The sequence below is a fragment of the Gobio gobio genome, assembly GCF_949357685.1.
Source record: "Gobio gobio genome assembly, chromosome: 19".
Classification (NCBI taxonomy): Eukaryota; Metazoa; Chordata; class Actinopteri; order Cypriniformes; family Gobionidae; genus Gobio; species Gobio gobio.
The window spans coordinates 23,255,781-23,281,642 of NC_137112.1; the positions used below are offsets into that span (position 1 = coordinate 23,255,781).

Sequence of the window (25,862 nt, forward strand, 5' to 3'; positions counted from 1 at the left end):
TTTGTTTTGTTCCGCATCATGTTTAGGGGCGTGAAAATGTCAAATCGATGTCCCTACAACGGCATGCATCTATGAATTATTCATTCAAGAATGTTGTGCAAGTTTACTGCATCAATGGAATTGAAAATCCAGCGTTTAGTTGATCCTGATAAGTGCTCATTGTCACAGTTGTAAACACGACGGCGTTCTTCTTCCACGAGGGAGTTTGGTGTCACAGCATTTGTTTTCAGGCGGACCGTTAAAAACCGCAACACACACACGTTTTGCAGACATCCTGTAGAATTCAGCCAATCAGATGACGACTTCAAAAATCCTCAAGTGTTTCCAGATAAGTGTGCCATATGCATCAGACGGTCAGCCAACGGTCTGTGGACGTGACGTCTGAGGCTGAGACTACCTGTCCTCAGGTCAGCCAATCAAGATGTTCAACCATGTTTTCGCACATGCTTCAGACACAGGTCACACAAAATCTTACCCATAGCGTTACCAGCATGATGCATGTCTCATTCCATTCTCAGGAAACCAATTTACACAACCTGACAATTTTAAATTCCAGCTTTATATAAATATAAACTTCAGTCATGACAAATATTTTGGCCTCAGATATCAGTGTCTTACCTTGAGGTGCTGAAGCTGCCGTCGGTCATCCTCTAGTTGTCTTTTCTTATTCTCAATTTCTGCCTGTTTTTTCCTCCTTTCCTGTGAATAAAGAAATATCTGATATTAGACATAATACTGTGTTAATACACATCCAAAGCACTAACATGTTTTTGCACTGGTGCATTGTTGAACAAAATGCATGCAATACAAAAACAACCAAATTCCTCTAGCATTTTCTGTTCCACTCAGCGATTGCACTGTTCTTCAAACATTTTCAAACATCAGTTCTGTGAAAATAGCTTCCTTTTGGTGTGTAAGGTTGGCTAAAAAAGGTTTTCTGAAGGATACTTTTTTTTTGTTAAAACCTGTCATTGTTCTCAGACCAGAGCATGTTATAATGAGAGCTAACAATCTTCATATGTGAGAGAAAACAATGAGAACAATGTATTCATCAATCAGCGAGATCCCAGCCAGTAGGAAGGGCATGTGTGATTGTGTGTGTGAAGTGTGCAGTAACAGACTGATCTTTTTCTTGGTCAGAAAAGACTACAAAACATTACACATTTAAAAAATAATAAACAATAAATAAAAAAATGCAAGATTTATATTACCATCATAAAATATTTAGGTTGACTGGGTTTCAAAACATGATTCTACTATAAAACTGACAAAAATAAGACACATGCAAAGTCTAAATACGAAGGGAACTGTGTAGTTTATTTCTGGGTTTCATTGTTGCATTTTTGTTCTTTTAGCTTTGTTATACAAGCAGTTAGAATATGCAGTTTTCAGAGACTATCAAATTGCTACCTTTATTTATTTTTATTATTTTTTTTAATGCAAATAGTGCAACGCAATATGAGAATTTCTCTTGCTAGCTAAAACCACATTTGATCTTATTTCTTCATCAACTTTAATAGATTAAATTAGTGCTTAAAATAAGATCAAATGTGCTGGACCAACACTTAGAGGTACAGTATGTAAGTTTTGAAGCTAGAGGTTGCTTTTTCAAAATAATAACAAAGGCGTAGTTTGATGACGCCATGAATGAGTGTGGAATCATGAGAGTTGTCATCTTCACCTCTACAGCTGATGGAAAGCAATCCGACAGGACTCATGTTCATTTTACGTTGCTGTTTTTATTATGCTTTTATGCCGCAGTCGGCCGCTGCTGCACCTTTCACTTTGTTGTTTATGCATATTTTATGATAAAAGTTACTTTTAAAGTTACGTTTAACGTTCACCTCCATCTCCATTTTCCATCCACAGTTACGTTTGTGCTAAAGTGCTAAATTACTACTCATACAGGTCACTTTATCTAACAAATTAAAATTGTGGGGTAACACAGCGCTGTTTTACTTGGTCAAAACAATCATACTAAAAATATGTTTGAGTTTGTTTAAAGATAACGTTACTTTGCGAGTTCGCTCTGTGGCTGCTATGAGACACTTTTTGCACAATGCTGTAAGCCTAAGCTAGATCGATATTATCATATTAATAAAAGCTGGATGACTTGCGTTACTAAATGGCATGGAGGGGAAAATGCTGTATTATTGTTAATACAAATAAAGCTCTTTCTGATTATGCCATGTTAGCCACTTGACAAAATAGTGTTGTCTCTGTTACTCGCGGTAAATCAAGAAAACAAGAGTTTCAAACAATAAAACTAACTGTGTTGATCTATATATAACAATGATTAGTTTTCTGTCAACAACAGAATCCAAACAGCTGCTCACCTGTCTAATAAAACACATAATATGTTCAAGCATCTTTAGTGTTTCCATGGTTTCTACAGAAGTAAAATCGAGGGTATCGTGGATATGAAATTATTGGCGATTACACGTGCCATTTAACTGGTTAAAATAGCTGATTTCTCTGGATTTTCAACATTGTAGGAAACATTTGGGATAGTGTACACAAGTCAACAAAATATAAAACTTTGTTTTAGTGGTTTTTGGATATTTTTATCCAAAAATCTTACATATTGTGCCTTAAATGACATTTTAGACACGGGCAGAAAACATTTTTTCAAGCCACATATGTAAAAATCTCTGACCCAGTTTCAGATTTGTGAAATGGGTTCAGTAGGTGGGTTTATTAGGACAGCTAGGAGAGCATGTTGTGTGAGAATCCGACTTACTGCAATAGCCTGGAGCCGCTCCTGCTGTGAGACTGATTCTGACATCCTGAAAGACAGAGAAAATATATTAGGCTATTAAATACAACAATGATTGCAAACAGAGGACAGATTTGCTTCCGATTCTGGCATCTTGACTCTCTTAGCTATTTTAGAGTGTAAAATTACATAGTTGCTGCCTTCACATAGGTATATTGTATAAGATGATCATACCCACATAACACACAACAAGTACAATGTTGTAATTAACATTAGGGCATTTTCCTAGAGTCCTGACTTAGAAGTGTTAATTAAGAATCATGATGAAGCATATTGTTATTGATTATTAAAATATATATATTTTTTTTTAAATCACATGAACCGCATAATAACGATTTCCAAACGTATACAATCAATCAATCATACGCTCTATATATATATATATATAGATATATCTCTGAAACCTACAGAACAGTAGAAATGAAATCTATTAAAGGTCCAAAAAATAATAATGACTGCCAAGATGCAGGTTAAAATGGCGCTTTCCCACAATGCAAGAACGGAAAAGTTTGAAAAACGATTCTGAAGCTTTCTGAGATTTGATGCATGCTGAGTTTGATTGAGCAAGAGAAGAAAATATTCAGCTTTGGAGTGAAACTGCAAAAAATCCTTGTAAGGTTTGTGCAACTGATTCCAAGAAGAGCATAAAATGGCTGAAGAACCGTGCTAACGTTGACCACATCCTCATGAGGGAGAGATTGCTGTAGACAAATGGAAGTGTGAAGATCTACCTAATGACAAATTAAATCTGTTTTCCGATCAGGAACATCCTCATTCCACTCCCTCATTTATTATCAACACACACACATTTCCTTGTTCATTCACTAAGGGCCCAGCCCAAAAGGTCTTCCAAACAGCAAGATGGACCCCTGCTGTCACCCCCGTCTGCTGAAGGACACAGCTGTGGCGGCGGCTCCTATGCCATCAGGGAAAAGAAGAATGTGAAGGTTGTTCTCCGACCCACCACATTCGCATTCCCATCCTCCCCACCCCCAACATTAGTAAAACACAACACCTGTACAAACAGCCTGCCAGAGAAACTGAACGCATGACAGTAGCAAAGAGCGGAGTTAGTGCATGATGCTGAACCTGCAGTGCACACCATACGCCAACACTAGGTGATTATGCAAACTTCCTTTTGTAAGGCAATATGACTGTTAGGATGATATTTAAAACTGAATCTGCCATATGCTTTTTCTCTGAACTATATTGTCTTTATAATATAGTGAATTTATATCTAAATCTTAGATATCCAAACCATATATGATCGGAAATAATATTTTCATCTCATTAAAACGGGTGGGAAATATAGACGGGAAGACTGATTCTTTTATGTGAATCAGTGCATTTGCAAAATTGCTAAATTCTGGCAAACCATTTTATAAAATATTAAAAAGGGAGTTATCTTCACTTGTGAAATAAGTAGGGCTGGTCCGAATACCATTTTTTTGAGCTTCGAAGCTTCAGTAGAAATCAACATCGAATATTCGAAGCTTCGGAGGGAAGGAGCTGAACATATTCTTCTCTCTAATAAAGGCAGGAATCTGGAGAAGCGGCACGCCTCACGCGGGCAGGGCTTATAAGCGCCAAGAACGGACACTACTTCCCAGTTTTGATATATTATAGTAGTAAAAATTAGGGATGCCACAATTCTCAGTATAATATTGAACCGTTCGCTACGCCATTCACGGTTCAATACGCACTTGTGAATTGCGTTTTTTCCGGTTTTGCATTTAATTAATTATTTTTATTTCTTTCCAAATTGGCTCTGTTTGAGTGTATAGGTTACTAGTGCCTATATGTCTAAAGTGAAAGTAAAATCGCCGTGTGTCTGTATATTAGATGTGTGCAGGTCTTAAATTGACAGCAGCGCAGCCTAGTGAACATGCTAGAAAGCCATAGAAATAAGATAATTTTTTTTTATCATGGCACAAACCTAAAATTGATACAGCATAAGGTCTTTTAATGGGGATATTTGTGTGTGATTTCAGAAGCAAGAGTGTGTATCCCAAATTTGCATATTAGCACTTCTTATTACGCGTGCGTGTCTGTGTGGGCATGTTTTTGAGAAATATCAGGACACAAATGTGTATAATGACATGGGTATGACATAGGTATTACAAAAAGAGGGTGAAATATGAGGACGTTACCCATGTCCTCACTTTTCAAAATGCTTATAAATCATACAGAATGAGTTTTTTTTCACAGAAAGTAAACTGTGCAGTTTCCTGTGATGGGTAGGTTTAGGGGCAGGGGCAGTGTAAGGGGATAGAAAATACGGTTTGTACGGTATAAAAACCATTACGCCTATGGAATGTCCCCACATTTCACAAAAACCCCCCTGTGTGTGCTTGACTTCAGCGCGGATCAGAGATGCTTACTCAGCAGAATTCGTGTCCACATCCAGACAGACTGATACGCAGCACAAAACACTGCAGTTCTCCAGCCGCCTGATAACATTAAGCAAAACAACTAAACAGATCTATATGAACACAAATATTTAATGTTCCTCTTTGATTTTAAAATCTTGAAATAATAGCCTCTCATAAAATCCCTCACCATATATAAGCCATACTCATGAAACTAACAAACACCCATATTCGTAAGCCATGTTGGTAACATTTTAGAATACTGTTCCATCATGACTACAAAGGAACAAATGAGTAATGCATTATTAACATTCTAGTAACGACTATTGTATTGTACAATATGTATTCCTGTTTACAAGTATGGAGCCTGTTATGTGCTATTCACTTTCACACAGTTGCTAAAATATGTTACTTTGCACACTCTTCATATCACAGTTCTGCAAAGAGGACGAATTTACTTGGCAAAACAAGAAAGCAGTTGCGTTTTAGAGCAAACACACTGTATTGCCAAAAGTTTTGGGATGTTGGCCTTTACATGCACATGAAGTCTAATGACATCCCATTCTTAATCCGTAGGGTTTAATATGGAGTTGGCCCACCCTTTGCAGCTATAACATCCTAAAATCTTCTGGGAAGACTTTCCACAAGGTTTAGGGGTGTGTTTATGGGAATTTTTGACCGTTCTTATAGAAGCGCATTTGTGAGGTCAGGCACTGATGTTGGACGAGAAGGCCTGGCTCGCAGTCTCCGCTCTAATTCATCCCAAAGGTGTTCTATCGGGTTGAGGTCAGGACTGTGCAGGTTAGTCAAGTTCCTCCACACCAAACTCGCTCATCCATGTCTTTAAGGACCTTGCTTTGTACATTGGATGCGCAGTCATGTTGGAACAGGAAGGAGCCATCCCCAAACTGTGCGACTCAACATGCGCTGACCCGCTCTGTGATTTTACGTGGCCTACCACTTTGTGGATGAGTTGCTGTTATTCCCAATTGCTTCCACTTTGTTATAATATCACTAAAAGTTGAACGTGGAATATTTAGTAGTGAGGAAATTTCACAAATGCACAGGTGGCAACCTATCATGGTACTGCACTTGAATTCAATGAGCTCCTGAGAGCAACCCATTCTTTGTAGAAGCAATCTGAATGCCTAAGTGCTTCATTGTATTCACCTGTGGCCATGGAAGTGATTGGAACACCTGAATTCAATGATTTGGAGGGGTCCCAATATTTCTGTCAATATAGTCTATAATGGTGTGCAAGTGCGACCTGAACGCATCAGTGAATGGTGAGATATTTTGCTAAATAAAATTATCCTGTCAGAATAATTGCGTGATAACTTGTCTTGTTCCGTATCATCTCAGTGAGCTTTTATGGGGGTACAGTATGTGTAGTAAGGTGAATTTTGAGTTTTCGGACATTTCAGTGTGGGCAAGACCGCTAGTGTGAACGAAAATGCTGTCAAATCTATCCAGATTAATGTGGATGTAGCCTAAGGCGTTTATCACGTCACATATTTGCACCAGACATTTGTCTTGGAGTGAATGTTTTAAAAAATTCAACCAATATTGGTTGAGCCAATATTTTTTCAGGCTGGTGGGATGCTCAAATAAATAAAGGCTGAATTCGTAATAGCAAAACACTGAAAGACAATAATTGCTATGCTAATATGCTACTCTGAATTTAGCTAATGTTTACACATTTGAGTGGAATCAGTCTATAAATTATTTACAAATACAGATATAGTCACCCATATTGGGTAAGAAGCATGATAGTAGCTTACAGAAAAAAATGCTTCATAAAAAGAAACCATTCCTTACAAATTAAGCTCGGTGCAAGTCTGCCGCAGTGCTGGGTTCAGGGTTAGTAGGTCAGTGTTGTCAGGCATAAAATGACATAATAATGTACTTCTCACAGAACAGTAAGGCTCTCTTTTTTTAAAATCTATACAGCTGCAGATTCAGTGCAGCAGAGGCTCAGTCATCTGTAAAATGAGGGTCATGTGTCTGGCTAATTTTCCTCCCATCACATGCTTATCTGCCATAGCTAGCACAAACAACAGCAGGATCTCAGAGCGGGTCCGGTCAGCACGCCCCATTCGCCAGCTGATTAGATTTCCTTTACTAGCTTAACACTTTAATAGCTGTCAAAAGCACGTCCGAGTTGTCTTGTAATGTTATGTAAGAGCCAGTGATGGGAAAACTACTAAAACTGCTACTCAGCTACAGTCAAGTTGCACTTTTCAGTTTTTCACACTACAAGCTACTAACAAAAGCTAATAGAATTGAAAGTACTCATCAATTTTAAATATATAATTTCACTTAATTTGAATTTAATATAATCATGTTTTTTGGAATTCATTCTAATAACTGGTGTGATTTTTAGGGGCTGTCAATTCCCCTTATAAGTGTAGACTACTGTACCATTGGTGTTGAAGGTTTTTTTTATGTTTTTGAAGGAAGTCTCTTTTGCTTACTAAGGTTGCATTTATTTGATAAAAAATACAGTAAAAACAGTAAAGTTCAGTAATAATGTGACATTAAATGTAATATTATTAATATTTCTGTGATGGCAAAGCTGAATTTTTCAAGGCACAAGCCAATTTTTCTGACTCCTTCAGAAATCATTCTAATATGCTGATTTAGTGCTCAATAAAGATTTACTAACTTATTAGTAGCTATGTAAACAAATTGTGGGAACCATGATACATTTTTTCAGGAGTCTTTGATGAATAGAAAGTTATAGAAATAATGAGAGAACGTTATTGAAATAATAAATCGTTTGAAACATTATAAATGTCACTTATGATCAAGTTAATGTATCCTTGCTGAATAAAAAAATTTTATTTCAGGAAGAATAAATCTCAAACTTTTGAACAGTAGTGTAGTTCATCACTATGAACATGTTTCACTAAAGTTTGACAAGAAAGTAAGAAATATAAATAGGTAGCCTACTCCAAATACTACAATTGTTTTATAATTTGATTAAAACAAACTTTTTGTGAAATGTTTTGCTTGAAATGCTTAAACTGTTTTATCTTTCTCTTAAAACATGCCACTTGGTTTGATCATTTGTGAATTAATGCAATGGCATTTATAAGTTTTTAAGTGTGGCTTAAAAAATACTTTTTTGGGGGGCACTGTGTTTCAAAGGCTTTAACTTCATGACCCTGGACAAACGTTCAGCTGTCACCATTTTATGTGTAGATAAATCCAAACATAGAGTGTGACTCAATATGGACGATCAAGAATAACTTCAATACCAGCTCTGTCTTAAATACACAGAGAATACAATCAACAGAACAAGGAACAGGTGCGAGACTAATTAAAAACTATGGGAACAAACAATGAACTAGAATTCAGGCAGAACAGTAGCTGCGTTTACATGAACCCTTATAATCTGATCGTAACCAGCCTAGTAACACAATCGGAAAAAAAAAAGTCACATGTAACCACGTCAATCAGAATTAATTGGCCAGATCTGATTCAAATATCACTCGTATTGGAAGGGGTGGTTTATTCCTTTTGTAATCCGTTCGAGAGGGCATGTAAAAACTGGATCGGATTGAAACCCTAAACTGGAAAGTACTGCGGATGAGCAATAGCGTAGAGTTCCCAAGCCACTAGATGAGAAGCCTGCAACCTTTAGCCAAAAAAGCGTAACGGCTAATGCTAACGCTGTGGCCGCAAATATGCAGGAATGGAGACCAGAGGCTGTTTTTTTTATGGAAGTCAACAGAGAAGAGGTTTCACTACAATGAATAAACCACTTTTGTGAGGAAACAGCTTGTCATTTAATGAATCGACTGCTTATCTGCTAATCTTCAACATGTTTTACGTTAAACAATATGTTTGTTGGGAATGATATATCGATTTTACTATGATAAAAAAGTTATTTTATAAGGACACGCAGAGAAGGGAATGTTGCGACAGGTAGGACTCATTTACGGCATTTCCATAGTTTTTAATAATAATATTGAGTGTATTGTCTAAAGAAAGTAGAAAATACAGATGTTTTCTTTCTTTGGCTATGTTATAAGACTTGAAGGGTATGACTATTATAACTGCATGTATGCAGATGGCGCTGATATTATGCATTTGAATGAATAAAAAGAAAATTAATAATTTAATTATTGGGATATATTGTATATTGTTAATGAAAATAAAAAAATATATATATTCTTAGTATTCTTTCTATTGGTGCCAGGTTAGTCTTGTGTTGTAATGATGTATGACTCTGCTGTGCCTAATGATGATGATATAACACTTTTTTAAGGTGGGGTAAGTGGTATTCTAAAACTGCTTTAGAAAAGTGTCTCAGGCCGAGTACCAAAACAAACTTATAGCCAATCAGCAGTAAGGGGCGTGTCTACTAAAGACAGGGAGAAGAGACTGCTCAGTACACGTAATTTTTCAAAAGACACGACACAGGACTGACATTAGCCGAGCGACGACAGAAAGATCGAGATGGCAGATAAAAAAAACAAATGTGGAAGATGTCTGTGGAACAAAAGAAGGCTTACAATCAGGCAAGAAGTAGGACCCGTGTAAATATCGGATCAGCTTTCCAGCGCTGGAGAGAACTCAAGGAGCAAAGGCCGAGGTTGCTTTATTTCTTCTCGATAGGCAAGTAACATTGATTTTGTTTTGTTTCACAGAACTCATATATGATGGCTTTTGCTTGAACATGCTCATGTGTCATGTTTGCTTGCTTGTCCATTTGTGATCGTATTGTCATTCACTTCAGCGATGATAATTACCCATTAATTTCCGCACCGTATAAGCCTGGAGCGTCTAAACCTCCTCACTCTCTGTTTCAAGCGTCAGCTCCCAAAGTGTGTCCGAAAAGTAAGATAATATACTCCTAATATATGTTTGTTTCCTTTTCGTGATTGATATAATCCTCTAATCTTCTTTAGTTGGACTGTCGTGCTCGTGCTATCGAGTTGTTCATGAGAACTGTGTTTGTGTTTTTGGGATGTAAGCGATTTACTTATAGGCTGAGAGGTGCTGCACGTGATCCAAGTAAGCCGTTACACATTCTCCAATGGTAAGAGATACAGACCCTCTCATCTCCTTAAGACAATCTCTGGCTGTTCTTCCTGTTGAATAAAGTGTCATAAATGATTGTCCTGTCATTCTAAAATTATCTTTCCACTCATCATCTGTGAAGTGGAGCAGGACAACGTCCCACCAGACCTTGTTTTGGACTCTTATCCTCAGACACCTTTTGGGCGCAGGAATGGGCGTTTTTACTGTTTGATCAATATAACCAGCACGGCATAACGATTCATATGCTCGTCTTTGCCTAATTATGACCTGAAATAGAAAACTATTAAGTCTGCATTTTAAAACAAAGAAAATGGCAATGGTTAGTATGCACCAACAGCTGGAAACTCAGTATATCTGTGCACTGTGCACATGTCAAAAGATGAAATACGATCAGAAGCTTGTGAATTATAAATGCGCACATCAACCCGATCACTTTATTTAGCGTTCAAGTAAACACTACGTTCGGAATGAAAATGAATTCATTCAGATTGAAGCAAAAAATCTCCATGTAAACATTATACTGACACAGAAAACACAACTAAACAGGACATGATTGTGACATCAGCTTTGGGCAGAAGTTTCCAATTTGTTTGGATTATCACTGATATAATTTACTCATTACTAAAAGTAAATAAAAACACTAGCTACTAAATTCACAAATTATTTATTTTTTTGTAATGTTCAAAATGATGTACATTCACATGAAACTCCAGGCCTATTAGTAGCCTGAAGCATGGTTGCCTCTCATCTTCAAGATCACAAGACTATAGCCACATACTAGTTTTTATCTGTAACCCCGCTATCCAGGACAGAATAAATTCATCTTGGCTGACGGTCAATAGAGAATTTTTGCTTGCAGTTTTTATTTGCATTGGCAAGTTGGTTGGTTGTGTGTTGCAGTTGCGGCATCTGCATTGCTAAAACAAACAGTGAAATAAACCCAAAACACTAAGTAACAGGTTCTGATTGTCCACATCTGTTTTTTATTCTCTTGGCCATGATAATATGATGATTTTGATAGAACTTATGCCATAAAAGGATATTATTGTTTCCTCAGGTATTTTCTTAGATTAATCACATATTTCACAAATTAAGCTGCTTTTGACATGCACCACTTGTTCAAAAACAGTCAAAAGAGAAGAAGGAATTCAAGGCATCTCTTTTACCCTAAAGAAATCACATCAGACATGCTAGAGAACTAAAACAGATGTTTTTCCACTCAATAAAGCAGCACCTCATCTCAACACGGTCTGAATACATTCTTCTAACAGTTTCAGAGGTCAGATCATTTCATGTCTCTCAGCTGAGTTCAGGGATGTTTTGAGGTTGTGTGGATGAGCAAACGTCATCCTGCAGTAAAAAAAAAAAAGCATGAGACACAAAGAGCAGCTTTGAGACCCCATGACTGCGGGAGTGTCCCGCAAACAGAAACATTAAGAACTATTCATGCCAGATTTTGACCAAAGCTCTAATTTGTGTTCTACTTGGAACATAGATTAATGAGCCTGACTTCCTGTCTGTTCTCACCTCTAAATCTAATGGACACAAACATTAAGGGCCCAATTAAACTTATTATTAATAATATTTTGTAGTATTCTTTACCATTTCATTTCAGAGATTACTGATCAAGAAACTATATTGCTTTATGCGTTATAATGTGCTTTTGTCATTTTCTGACATATTTCTATTTAACTTTCATTAATTTTTATTTTATGTTTTTATTAATTGTATTACTTCGACTTATTTTGTCAGTAAGTTGCATTTCTAATTTTCGTTCAAGTTTTTTTAAGTTTAGGTTTTTCCATCAAATATTTATTTATTTATATTTATCTTGGCTTTATTTTATTCAATGAAAAATTTCCACTGATCTACGCACCCAAAAAAGGTTTTTTTTATTTTGTATTATTTCATTTAATGAAACCTAAGTATGACTCTTGGAATTTTACACATTATGGGCTCTATCATACACCCAGCGCAAGTGTGTTTTGCTAGTTTTAGCCCGATGCAGTTATCATTTTCACATCCAACACCACGTTATTTAAATAGCAAATGCTCTCATGCCCATCTGTGTGCCCATGGGCATGCTGGTCTGAAAATGAGGTGTGTTCAGGCACATTGTTGGCACGTTGCTATTTTGCAACTGAAAACGACTGCAACTTACCAACAAAAACCTGGTCTAATGTCATAGTGCAATATATTTTGTGTTATTTAAAGGGCGCATTAGTAATATGCGCCTATAGGCGGGTGCACAACGCGTGTACACTCGGCTTGTTACACACAGGGACGCGCAGCAGCACACAAACATTTTTACATATTAAAAATAAAAGGATTCCTCTCTGAAGGCTACCAAAATGTATCACCGGCCTGCCCGACGGGCTATCTTAAATAGTGAAATAACATTCCTTTCTTGATGAGCATAGTTCAATCTCTTGACTTTTTATTTGAAGGAAAAATTAAATCGTGGAAGTTTTGAACATGGTGATTGGTCTGCAGTGAAGTTTTGCTGATGCATGTACTTGGCTTGTGTGTGTGTGTGTGTGTGTGTGTGTGTGTGTGTGTGTGTGTGTGTGTGTGTGTGTGTGTGTGTGTGTGTGTGTGTGTGTGTGTGTGTGTGTGTGTGTGTGTGTGTGTGTGTGTGTGTGTGTGTGTGTGTGTGTGTGTGTGTGTGTGTGTGTGTGTGTGTGTGTGTGTGTGTGTGTGTGTGTGTGTGTGTTGCATGATTCGCGGCTATATACATCGATCGGGCGGGCCAAGTAATACAAAATAACATTCCAATTAATGGCGGGTGGATGAGAGGATAATCATTGTGTTTGTTTTAAAGACATTTAGCAAGCCCTGTGGACAAATCATTCCGGTTGCCGTTTTTCCACACGCTTTCAAAACAATTCCCCACGTGTACTGATGGGGGAGTCGAAACTCATTATTATGCAAAACTGTTATCCACTCATAGCAGTGGGCATTTACTTCCAAGTCTTCAATGCGGCACACCCATAAAAACCGAGCGTTCCAGGAGCTAGGCTCAAAACCAGGGTAGAAAATAGCCTATTACTTAATCATTATGATGTTTTTGAATGTGAAAACCACGCAAACATCATATAAGTTGACCTCAGACAACAGTTTAAAAAATTGACCTGACATGACCCCTTTAAATCAAATGAACAACAGTTCATTTATTTAAGTCAGTCTGCATCCCAGTAGCAGAACTGTCTAAATAATCCACCTAATGAGCCATGCTCCTAATGACCCGACAAAACTAATAACCATAACTCAGTAAAACACTTAAATGTCAAGGCTAAGTACTTCAATGCCTAGAAATGATTGGTTTAACCTATACTACTGCTGCTTGTGGAGGAGAGGATATGGCTTTCCAGGCTTTCACAAGTGACATATTATAATTTAATAATATAACTTCTTAGAAGAAAACTCACCCTTATATCATTTCAAACCCATTCATCTTCGGAAACAATTGAAGTTCTTTTAGATGAAATCTTTGCGATTTCTGTCCCTCCGTTGACAGCAACTACCACTTTGACACTTCAAAAAGTAGAGATCATTAGAGTGGTTTAGTCCAAATTTTCTGAAGAGACACGATTGCTATTATGAACAGATTGAATTTAGGGTTTTATTCACATATAAACATGCCTCAATGCACACATCAATTATGGCAAACGAAGCACAAGCATGTTTTGAACCAATGAGGTTAATTCTTGTGCGTTACGCAGCACGTTTGAGCTTCCGCAAGAACCAATGAGGTTTGTTCTTGCGTGTCAAGCAGGTTCAGTTGAGCTTCTGTTTATGTTCACTGATCAATGTTTAAACCTGAATAAAAGCCAAAATTAAATCTGTTCATCATATAAAGCTATTTAATCTCTTCAGAAAATCTGGGCTAAACCTGTCATTTCATATGAATTAGTTTTACGATCTCCTTATGAACTTTCAAAAGCATCAGAGTAGTAGCTGCGTAGCTGTCAATGGAGATTACAGAAAGCTCAAATATTTCATTTGTGTTCCAAAGATGAACGTGAGGGTGAGTAAATGTTAACAGAATTTTCATTTTTGGGTGAAATAACCCTTTAAAGATTCTGATTTTTGGGTTTAATTAAATGTTATAAACTAAACAGCTCATAAACACTTTATCAGTAGAAAAAAAATTGAAATGAACTTTTAAACATGAAAGCATTATGCAATTATTTCTCCTTGTATAGAACCTTTTTGGCATTAAGCATCCTTTAAAATTCGAGGGTTCTATAGTAACCCCACTAAAACTTTTGTTTTCTAAGAGTGTACAAATGGTTTGAGATCATTCAATCCATTTCCGCACTGTCTAAAGATTTCCAAAGAGAATTCAGCCAAGGAAATGCATGCTTAGCCTGAAGCATGGACTCAGACTCTATAGACTGACTCTGATTTATAGTATAAGTTTAACCCATGTGCAGGGCTGTTCATGCCTTTGGGCTCAACACCAGCAGCCTCGCAGACAGAAGCATCACAGCAGAGTAATCATGTCTGGTTATAGGGTCACAGACACAGCTGAGCAGCAGGAGATGAACGACCAGATTCTGCTAGTACTACTCTATGAGGACTCTATGAACAGTGAATGTGTCTGTTTGTTCACCCAAAAATGAAAAGTCTGTCATCATTTACAACCCATCCTCATGTCATTCCGTATGTTTGATATTTAGGGCTGCCCCTGACAAAAAAAGATCAAGTCAATATGGTTAAAAAATACTGGAACCTACTGATTCTGAGAAGAAATTTTCACTGCAAAAAAAATGCTTCTCTTACTTAGTATTTTTGTCTTGTTTTCAGTCCAAATATCAAAAAAATCTTACATTAAGAAGCATTTACTAGACAAGCAAAAGTTTTTGTCTTGTTTTGGGGGAAAATAACTAAAAATTACGGGAGTTTTTGCTTAAAATAAGCAAAGAATTCTGCCAATGGGGTAAGCAAAATAATCTTGTTTTCTGTTTGAATTAAGATTATTTTGTTTACCCCATTGGCAGATTATTTTGCTAATTTTAAGCAAAAACTCACTTAAAGGGTTAGTTCACCCAAAAATGAAAATTCTGTCATTAATTACTCACCCTCATGTGGTTGGACACCCGTAAGACCTCCGTTCATATTCGGAACACAAATGAAGATATTTTAGTTGAAAGCTGATGCTGAGAAAGGCTTCACACAGGCCTCCATTGGCATTCAGTACATTGACACTTCCAAGATCCATGAAAGGCACTTAAAACGTCGTTACAAAGTCTATCTCACCACAGTGGCTCTACAATAATCATACAATGCGACGACAATAGTTTTTGTGCGCAAAAAAAAATCAAAATAACACCTTTATCCAACTTGTTCTCGACTTCCGTGTATGCCTCCACGACGCATGCGCGAGAATATGACGCAGATCCGGCGTTCGGACATATGACCCAGAAGCGATTTGTTTACGAGCAGAGGAAGACGCGCGTATCTCAGCTGTTGGATTCTACATTGATCGTGCTTTAGGTCTCGGCGTAGTGCTCAAAATGGGGTTAGAGTGTGCATTTCATGGAATCCCGAGCCCCGGCGCTACGTCATATTCTCGCGCATGCGTCGTGGAGACACACGCGGAAGGCAATAACAAGCTGGATAAAGGTGTTCTTTTGATTTTTTTTTGCGCACAAAAACTATTGTCGTCGCATTGTATGATTATTGTAGAGCCACTGTGGTGAGATAGACTTTGTAACGACGTTTTAAGTGCCTTTCATGGATCTTGGAAGTGTCAATGTACTGAATGCCAATGGAGGCCTGTGTGAAGCCTTTCTCAGCCATCAGCTTTCAACTAAAATATCTTCATTTGTGTTCCGAATATGAACGGAGGTCTTACGGGTGTCCAACGACATGAGGGTGAGTAATTAATGACAGAATTTTCATTTTTGGGTGAACTAACCCTTTAATTATGAATTATTTTCCCCCAAAACAAGACAAAAACTTTTGCTTGTCTAGTAAATGCTTCTTAATGTAAGATTTTTTAGATATTCGGACTGAAAACAAGACAAAAATACCAAGTAAGAAAAGCATTTTTTGCAGTGTTTAAATCTTATTTTTGTGCTCCACAGAGGTTAGGAACAATATGGGTGAGTAAATTAGGGTGTGATCACGCTTGGCATGTTTGGTTCGATTAAAACGAACCCTGGTGTGATTGCTTTGTTAGTTGCGGTTCATTTTAATTGAAGTGTGAACGCTGCCCTCCGAACCCTGATGCTCACCAAACAAGCGGACCGAGACCACTGAAAAGATGGGCATTGTTCCGCTTACAAAACAAACTCTGGTGAGGTTCGAATTAAATATAAACGTAACACGGACCAAAGACATGTAAACGAACCAAAAGCGAGACATGTCACAAGATGCGACCCTAAAAAGGACAGAATGCTCATGCATAACTGTTTTTTCTCACCATAGTCACAAATTATCGCAGTGTTGCCCATCACAGTTCAGTACAGGCATCAGAGCACATCTCCTCGCAGATCCTCATTTGTGTGTGTGATGGAGGGATTCCTGCCGCTGTTTTGACTCTTTTACACATTTGACTCCATCACAGTTCTTCACAAGTTCTCAGCTGGTCAAAATAGCATCATACGCACATACTGTAGCCTACTGTTCTGTAGTGAAATATACGTAGCTGACCAGTCAGGTTGTGAACATATCCACATGCCTTTAAGGTTCGGTGTTAAAATGCCAATGTGACGGCTAAGCAGACTTTTGTCCTTTTTTGTTCTGGACCAAACAAACCAAAGCATAACAAACTACAAGTGTGACTGTGAACACACCCTTATTTCTCTATCTAAGGCTTAAATGTAATGCTACCTGTAAGATAGCTTACTGCAAAATACACAACACAAAAAAATCCAATATGCTTTGAACCTAGGATATATATAGGAAACAAAATATCATTGAGACCAACCTAGAAACCATCCAGAACACATAAGCAACAATCTATCTATTGCAAATGCATGGCAACGTTCTGGCAGCCAGCCATAATGGGGAGTTACACCATGTCTACACCGGACACGACCATCTACACCGGATGCGACACGACAGCTAGAAGCTGTCTACACTGGACGCAACAAAACGACCGTTTCAAATCCATTTGTCCTTCCTATGAGGAGTATCGCGAGTGCTTGGGGTACATCATAAATAGAAAAAATCTGTTTACTGACGGAGATTTATCATGTTGTGTCGCATCCAGTGTAGACAACATCACTGATTATAATGTGTTATATTGTCTTTTGTCGTGTCGCATCACGCCGCTTGCGTTCGGTGTAAACACGGATGTTACAGTATAATGTAAGTTAAATGGTTTTAAATAATTTTAACCATAATTAAACTAAATTAAAACAAGGGAACAAAAACGTTTTTATCTCACAATTACCCTTTAAATGTTTTTATTCAGTGGCAGAAACAGCCTTCAATAAGGCTTAATTTATATTGTGGACATGAACTATAAAAAAATATTAATTATAAAATTATTATATATTTATTATGTTGTACTAATTTGTTCCTCCTAATTAAATTGTGGACACATTGCACAAATTAGTTTCCTCCTTTTAATTTAGTCAAATCAAAAATAGTAATAAACTACATGTTTATCACAGTTTATCACTGAAAACTGTATCACTATCTATTTAAACAGCATAATGATAAAAATGGAACACTATGGCAACAGCTTTTTTACCAGTATGTGATGGATGGCATATTGCCGGGGGTTGGGCGGAACTGACGGAACGGCAGTTTCTTTCAGTTTTTTCCCTTCTGTTTGGTAAAATGTTGACTAAAAAAATAGTTTTTTCAGATTTTCCATTGCTGTGTTCTCTCCAGATTATTCTTTGCAACTTTAGCCACTGCCTACAATGACCTGGATCCTTCACTGGAAACTCACTTACTCCTGCAAAATGTTTACTTTTTAAATTCTTGCACCTGGGAACAATACAAGTTGACACCATAATGACTAAAGGTTTGCTAAGAAGTATTTCCTACTAAAGCAACGCAATATTTGACTCTGGTCAAACGTATCCATAGCAGACTGGTGGGAGTGGCCTTGGACGGCAACATGCCCAGTGCATTATCGGTGTTGAAGTTTTCTTAACTTTTTGGCAAAAGGGAAGACAACAGCATTTTTTCTTTGTTTTCTCTAGTCAGGTAGCACCAATGTCAAAAATGTTTCTACAGTATAGGCACCCAATTTGTATTGAAAGCCCATTTTGCCAGCAGTGAAGTAACCACTGTTATGCTGCCTTCAACTGCTATCGGAATTATCGTAAATACGAGTTTCCTTTTAACATGAACACCCTCTGATGTCATGTTTACCACTAGGAAGTTCGTTAAATAATTTTGATTCCCAAATTCCCAAGATGGGCGTGCCATACATTTTAAACATGATGGCGGGGAGAACTACTGCTTTGACAGGTATGATTTATTAGTTTGTTCCCCCCAAAACAGCTTGTTTTGTCATTAAAGGGGTACTTCACTATATACTTGGACTACAATTTTAAATCGCCATGTAAGAACATATTACATTAAAATATGCACTTCAATAAGTTAATAGAAAGCAGGTTAATGCGTATTCATGCTGAGCGAAAACGATTTAAGGGACACAAATCTAGCAGTGACGATCGGTTAATGCCTAATGCACTTTGAAGCCTGGCAAACAATCAAGCTAGATGAAGTGTTTCCAGCAGATGGGGCCGTGAGCTCGTGCAGCGCATCAGCGTGTATTAGAAAATGTAATATTCTGCAGTCAATTTTTAGTAATTGTTGAACACAATTTCACGATTTCAGTCATCATACAGTAACCAGCAACAACCCCCTTTCATAATGCGCGTGTGCCTCTCACTCTAGACTGGTCGCTATCATTGATTTGACGGGAGTCACACGTGTGGCATGGAGTCACAGGACTGATTATTCGCCTTGGCCAATCACGTTGACAGGAAATAAATAAACATAATGTAGCGACGGCAGGTCTAGGGAAAAAAGCGCAGTAAAAGTACAGATACAGCACTTTAAATGTACTTAAGTAAAAGTAAAAGTACACTGTTTTTAAACTACTTAATAAAGTACAATTCCTGAGAAAAACTATTCTATTACATTAACGAGAGTATTTGTAATTCATTACTTTACACCACTGCAGACCGAATGGTCCACCTTGTAAACACCTTCCCATAATCAACGGCGGCGACTTTACGTCGACCAGTGCAAGCCTAGGGTTCGGTTCGGTTCGGTTGAAGAAAATTCTAAGGTTCGGCAGAAACCGAACCCCGTCAAAAAGCCCAATATTCGGCCGAATCCGAAGGTGCATCCCTATTGAGAACACTCGCTTTGCTCCGCACCGCTCCGTTATGAATTCCCGAGCGGCCGTGCGCACGATCATTCGAATATACTACCGGGTTTCTACTGATACAAAGCTTAATGCTAATCGCTGAAGTAACCCTTTAATGTAGTGCATATTTACATATACGAGTAATCATTTGAAGCGTATTGAATGTTTTATACACAGCGAAAATAGCCTGCATTTGACCGAAATTACAGAAGTTTTTTCTATCTGGATAGCATCGTAAATGTTTATATGATTGTCAGTGCATGTGACACTACATATAATGTTGGTTTTAATAAGATTTTCCCAATAAATAGGCAAGAATAAACCTGGTGTCCTCCATGATTCCTGTTCATTCTGACAGCAAAGCACTTGAATGCATTCAACAAGCTCGTAATCACAACTTCCGATAGCATGTGAAGGCAGCATAAGTACCACGTGGCCACAATTGAACTAAATACAGGGAACAAATTAGTACAACCTGGCCACAAATTAATAAGTCAAGGGAACCATGTGGCATAGTGCAAATCTGTACCCAAAACAAGACCACAATATCATTATTAATATCAAAACCACAAGTCCACAATATCATTTTTTTCCACGCCTGTACAAAACGTCTTTAGAAAGTGTTCAAAAAGTTTACAAAATAATCCTGGAAAGAAAATTATGCAATGGTTCTGTAGTAACATGAACATGTTCAGCCTGATATCCATATCTAAAGTTGCTGTACTGAAATCCACACTATTCTGTCAAGGGAAACAGGCTCGCCCCTACGGATTTACTCATGAACTGCTCAATGGATTGAATTGAAAGAACTAATTTATATGACCTCGCCCCATATTGTCAGTAAAGGGTGTTGGCCATGACAGATAAATGAAGTAACAACAAGCTTCTCTCACACTGATAGTAAATAAGTGAAGGGCAAAGGATACATTAGTTTTAAATCATGGTGGAAAGAGTTTCCCACTTGCTTTTTAAATTCGCTTTAGTTCTCAGTTTTCATCCTTCTTTCATCCTTCTTTGAGGAACCCTGACCAAGCAGTTTCAGGCCTGTTCATTAGGGCTCAGCTCAGACACGGAGTCTGATGAACCCTTTGAAGCTTCCCAGCATTCCTCAGCACATGTGGCAGAAATCAGCACTTCATAAGAAAGAGGAAAGGATGACAGTGGAGAAATGGTACGCACGCTGAGATTCAAAGCAACATCAACAGGAACTGAAGAGCCCATCAACCTTCTCATTGAAGCCTGAGATTAATAATGCTCCATTTTGACTGAAAGGGAAAACAAGTAGCTTTATCATACTCAAATTTCACCACAACTGCACTGACCATAAAAAGGCAACATGCAGTACCCAACTTCCCCTGCTCAAATGTTTGATTTAGTTAGTGATGAAAGCCAAAATGTTAAATGTAATGACTGTATATTTACTGAGTAACCCACTATTTTGTAGAGGGGGGTCAGAATGAAATTTTTCACATGATATTTGGAGTCAAATTACAGGGGCGTAAACATGACTTGAGACATGAGAAAGATGGAAGCATCATTATTTTATTATTACACAGAGATTGGTATGTCTATTAGTAAAATCTGTTTACTTTAGCAATCTGTGTTGCATTTTATACCAATGGTGACAGTTCAAAAATGGGAAAAAAGCACTTCTTGTGTTTCTCTCGGTTTTTTTCTATCAAAACAATTGCATAGAATATTGTTTTTAAAAAGTATTAGATATCTCAGTATGATTTTAGACTCTGGTTCTTAACAAACTTTTCTTTTGAAATCTTAATTTTTTCAAGGCAACACTTAAATATTTACTTGATAACATGAGCGGAGTGGAATAAAGAACGTGATCAGCGTGATTTATATTCAAAACGGTAAGTAAGCGCTGCTTTGTTTATGGTTTGTATACCTGCAGTCTTATGTTTGTTTTCCCTTTTTTGAATGACGAATATAGACGAATATATCTACTTAAATAGACAGCTATCTCCTTTACACGTAGGCGCAGAACCCACATGCTAGTTGACAGTTGTGCGAGAGGCGACAACACAGGCAGCTTTCATCAGCGCTAGTTTGGTGTGTCCCTAGCTAAATAATAAGCAGAGTGTACGTGCGTACACGCGTTCAGGGATATTTGGAAGAAGGGATTTTGTTCATAAAGCTTCTGAAGCTACCAAAAGTTCAAATACGCAGTATCATAACTATGTTACCACATTGACATCCCATGAACCATATAGGGCCTAAACAATTCCAAAATAAAAGTTTAATAGGAACAAGAATCGAAAATGATATTAAGATATCTTAAACACTTCTTGAGTTACAGGCATGCAAACTTGGGGCAATAAACACATGAATAGCTTTTTCCCATTTTTGAACTGTCACCGTTGGCATATAATGCAACAAAGATTGCTAAAGTAAACAAATGTAACTAATAGACCTACTAATCTCTGTGTAAAAAATTAAATTATGTTGCTGCCATCCTACTAAGTAATTTTTACCCCCTCTAATTTGACACGTGAATTCCTCAGTAAATATACATTCATGAAATGTAATATTTTGGCTTTCTTTTTCATTTATGTATTTCTTTCACCAGAAAAAAAATAGCCGGGGACCTCTGATTGAGTTGATACGGAATGACCCAATAGAATTATACATACAATTACCACCACATTTTTTCAGCTAAAAGCAGCTCATATCATATTTCAGGGAAGATATTTTCATTGTGCCAATAAAACAGCGCCTAATTTCATCCGCTCCTGAACGGAGTGGTCATTTATGGGGTTTCAGACAGACCCATGCGAGTCACTAATGGAGAGGCATGTGTCATCCGATATGGGTAGGGCCTTTCATTCAGATTCCAGGAGCAACTGTCAGCCCACCCCTCATCTCTCTCCCTCTCCCTCTGGTGTAGTACATTAGAGTAATTAAGTCTGCCGGCAGTTGTCTCTGCTCTTCTAGCAAAAGCCCCGGTCATGATGTATATATCCTCTCAGTTTCACAGAGGGAAACAGGATTCTCAGTGCATGGATTATTAGGTTGTTTCACATATCAATACAGCTCACTGCATTCTTAGAGAAATCTGTCAGACAGAAATCGTTTGTGTACTGTTTTGTACCAATAAATCTTATCATTTGACATGCTTGAAGTCAGCATGAAATGGAAATCCCCCCATCTATTTTCTGAATGCATCTCATTGATCTCATTAAGGATAATTTATCCATGCATGTTTAATTTATAAAATATTTTAACTCTGCAATTTTTTTTATCAAAATCAAGTCACATCTTCCAGTGAAACGACAGAATACTTCATTCTCTAGTGAAATATTCCAGACGTTTGCAAGCTTGCATTTAGATCTGCCTCATTCAATCAACAACCGATGGATAAATATTTATTTTTTAATTATCCGTTTTACTCAGATGTACATCGCATTATGGAAGAAATTATCTTTTGCCATTACATCATCACAACTATCATTAGTCTTTCTCAATGTGATGCATCACACAAGCACTAACTTGCAACGTTCAATTTATTATACAATGTACTCAAAGAAAATATAATTGCTCAACAAAAATATAAGTGCAGCAAAATAAGTTAAAGTTCAGAGTAAGCAACAGAGAAATGCAGCAGAGAAAAAAAAGACTCATCACAATTCAGTATGCAAATGAATGCGAAAAAGAAGACCATTCACAATTTAGAATGCAAATTTGCAATAACCTAATCACTTTTTAGTTTTAATTGATCTTTGCAAGCACTGTGAAAAACAGTCACCATTTTGAATGAAAACGGAGTTGTGTGATTATGTTTGAGACTTTTAAAAAGAACCTCTGTATTTTTCTCTTACTACAGTATCAACCTTTTTGTGCCATGCAGAAGAAAGCTATTTTCTGTGAATGTGCAAGACTTCCGATTCATTAGCCGGTATATGTAAATAACTAGAAGAAAAAGTGCAGTAAATGGTAATATTTGTGAAAAAAAATTGTGTTTATGATTATGAGAATAAATAAAAACAACAAATACCAGTTTGTGCAATATCTAGCATCATGTACAAAAAACAACTGGAAACCCTTAAAGTGGGCTTTCTCTCACTAATAAAATATAAAATCTGGAGTAAAGTGATGCATTGAGGAGAGGAGAGATCTCTGTAAATCCATTCCATTCCATTTAAGATGAAATACTAAAAGAAATTAGCCGATTTCTGGATTTTGGTGCATTCAAGTCCTCCAGGGAAGATCGTATTTACCAGGTGGGAAGCTGCGTTTACGACATCAGGTGTGGTCAATGCTGCCTTCACGTGCTATCGGAATTATCATAAATACTAGTTTCCTAGTTGGACATGAATGCCCTCTCAAGTCAAAATTTGAATGCGAGGAGCTCATAATCTTGACTTCATAAGTGGGAAGTAGGAAATTTCAGATAGCACAAGAGGGCAGCATAAGATGCCGCTTTTCTCAATTAACTACACAAAAATACAGCAAGATTTTTCAACTCTACTTCCAGAAAAAAAAGAAAAAAAAATGTGTATCATGTGTTTTGCTTTTTTATGTTTTTAATTAATTTATGAAGACACTGTAAACTGTATTATATTGTATTATATTATATTATTACAATGCTATTATATTTTGTGCAGGGAATTATCTTATTTTGTTGTAGGCCTAAATAAAAAAGCCTAACAATGTCACTGCTAAATACCTAAATATTGTTGTATTCCGCCACATTTCTCACTGACACGCCCACTGCTCGTAACCATTGGGGCTTAAAGGGATAGTTCGCCCAAAAATTAAAAGTCATCTAGGTGTATATTACATTCATCTTTCAAACAAATACAATCAAAAGTTATTTTAAAAATGTCCTGGCTCTTCCAAGCTTTATAATGGCAGTGAATGGCAACCCAAAATTTGAAGTCCAAAAAAGTCCATCCCTCCATTATTAAAGTAATCCACACGGCTCCGGGGGGTTAATAAAGGCCTTCTGAAGTGAAGCGATGGGTTTTTATAAGAAAAATATACATATTTAACACATTATAAAGTAAAATAATAGCTTCCGGTGAACCATCTTCCATATTCAACTTACAAAGAGTGTAATGCCTCTCGCAGTTCAAAACGCTTATGCTACATCCGACATAATAGTCTCGCCAGTTAAGCTTTCTTCATAAATTAAATACATAAGGCGGTCCGCCGGAAGCGAGATATTTTACTTTATAATATGTCAAATATGTATATTTTTCTAACAAAAACCCATCGATTCGCTTCAGAAGATATTATATTAACCCCCCTGAGCTGTGTGGAACTGCCATTATAATGCTTGGAAGAGCCAGGAAATATTTTAATATAACTCCGATTGTATTCATCTGAAAGAAGAATGTCATGTACACATGGCTCGAGGGTGAGTAAATCATGGGGTAATTTTTTATTTAATTTTTGGGTGAACTATCCCTTTAAATAAAATCCCGAGTTTCCCACTTGTACTTACGACTTTGTGGTGGCGTTCATGTGCGTTCAACTCGTAAATACGATCTTTTCTACATGACTTGAACGCAACATAAGTTACTCATATTGCTTACTTGTTAATAGGGCTTATGTTGTCACAATCGTTCAATAGGCTAGTACTGAATATAAGCATGGCAGATATAGCCTCGTGCCTATGACCGAATCACAGTAGTGGTTAAATACAGCAGCATACGCGATACTCCACACAAACACACATGTAAGATGAATAGCATTTTTGGCAACTAACCTCAAAGATTAAAAAAGAAACATGCTGCTTCTAAATTAGCCATGTAAACAACACACTGAGTGTCAAAGCGATGGAGAAACCTATTTCTGTCAGCACGGGGGTTAAAGAGCGCATGTGCTGGATGCTGCTCACCGCTGGATGTCATACCGTTATCCGCTGTACCGTATCTCCATTTTAACCATAGACAGCAAAATATACAATATACAATAGCTCTAAAAATCGGCGTTTTTAACATGAAAAATGCAGCCTTATTCAAAATATACCGTCTAATTGTGCCTTAGGAAGGCAACGCGTGAAAGCAAATCTCTCCAATAGATTGCAACAGAAGAGCAGAGCTTGGGATGTTTTGCAGGTGTGGCTCCGTTCACTCATTATAAGGGCCAGCGGCACACTGGCCTGCCCACTAAATTAACAATAGTTGCTATACTCACTGCATAGTGTCCCAATCCTGTTTCCCTCAAATTTCAGGTTTATTCTCCCGTTTGTTTTTTGTTTTTATCAGAGGCGCAGCACCATCAGTGTCAGCCCTGTGTCTTCTCCCTGTGTGTGAGCAGTGAGACCGGGAGCTGCTGCTGCTGGCGTCCCTCCCCTGAATCT

At 37.4% G+C, this 25,862-nt stretch overlaps 1 protein-coding gene across 3 annotated transcripts in view; it reads right to left on the reverse strand.

The window, feature by feature from the left end:
• Window positions 1-25,862, reverse strand: part of palm1a (paralemmin 1a) — a 61,971-nt gene extending 36,109 nt beyond the window's left edge. The window contains exons 1-3 of one of the 3 annotated variants that reach the window (XM_079844734.1): window positions 25,697-25,862; window positions 2,741-2,786; window positions 619-699 (exon numbers count right to left, since the gene is read on the reverse strand). In XM_079844734.1, coding sequence (XP_079700860.1) covers window positions 619-699; window positions 2,741-2,786; window positions 25,697-25,701 — 132 coding nt within the window. In that variant the 5' untranslated portion in view covers window positions 25,702-25,862. The remainder of the gene's footprint in view (window positions 1-618; window positions 700-2,740; window positions 2,787-25,696) is intronic. The other 2 variants (XM_079844736.1, XM_079844735.1) reach the window with 2 other exon arrangements.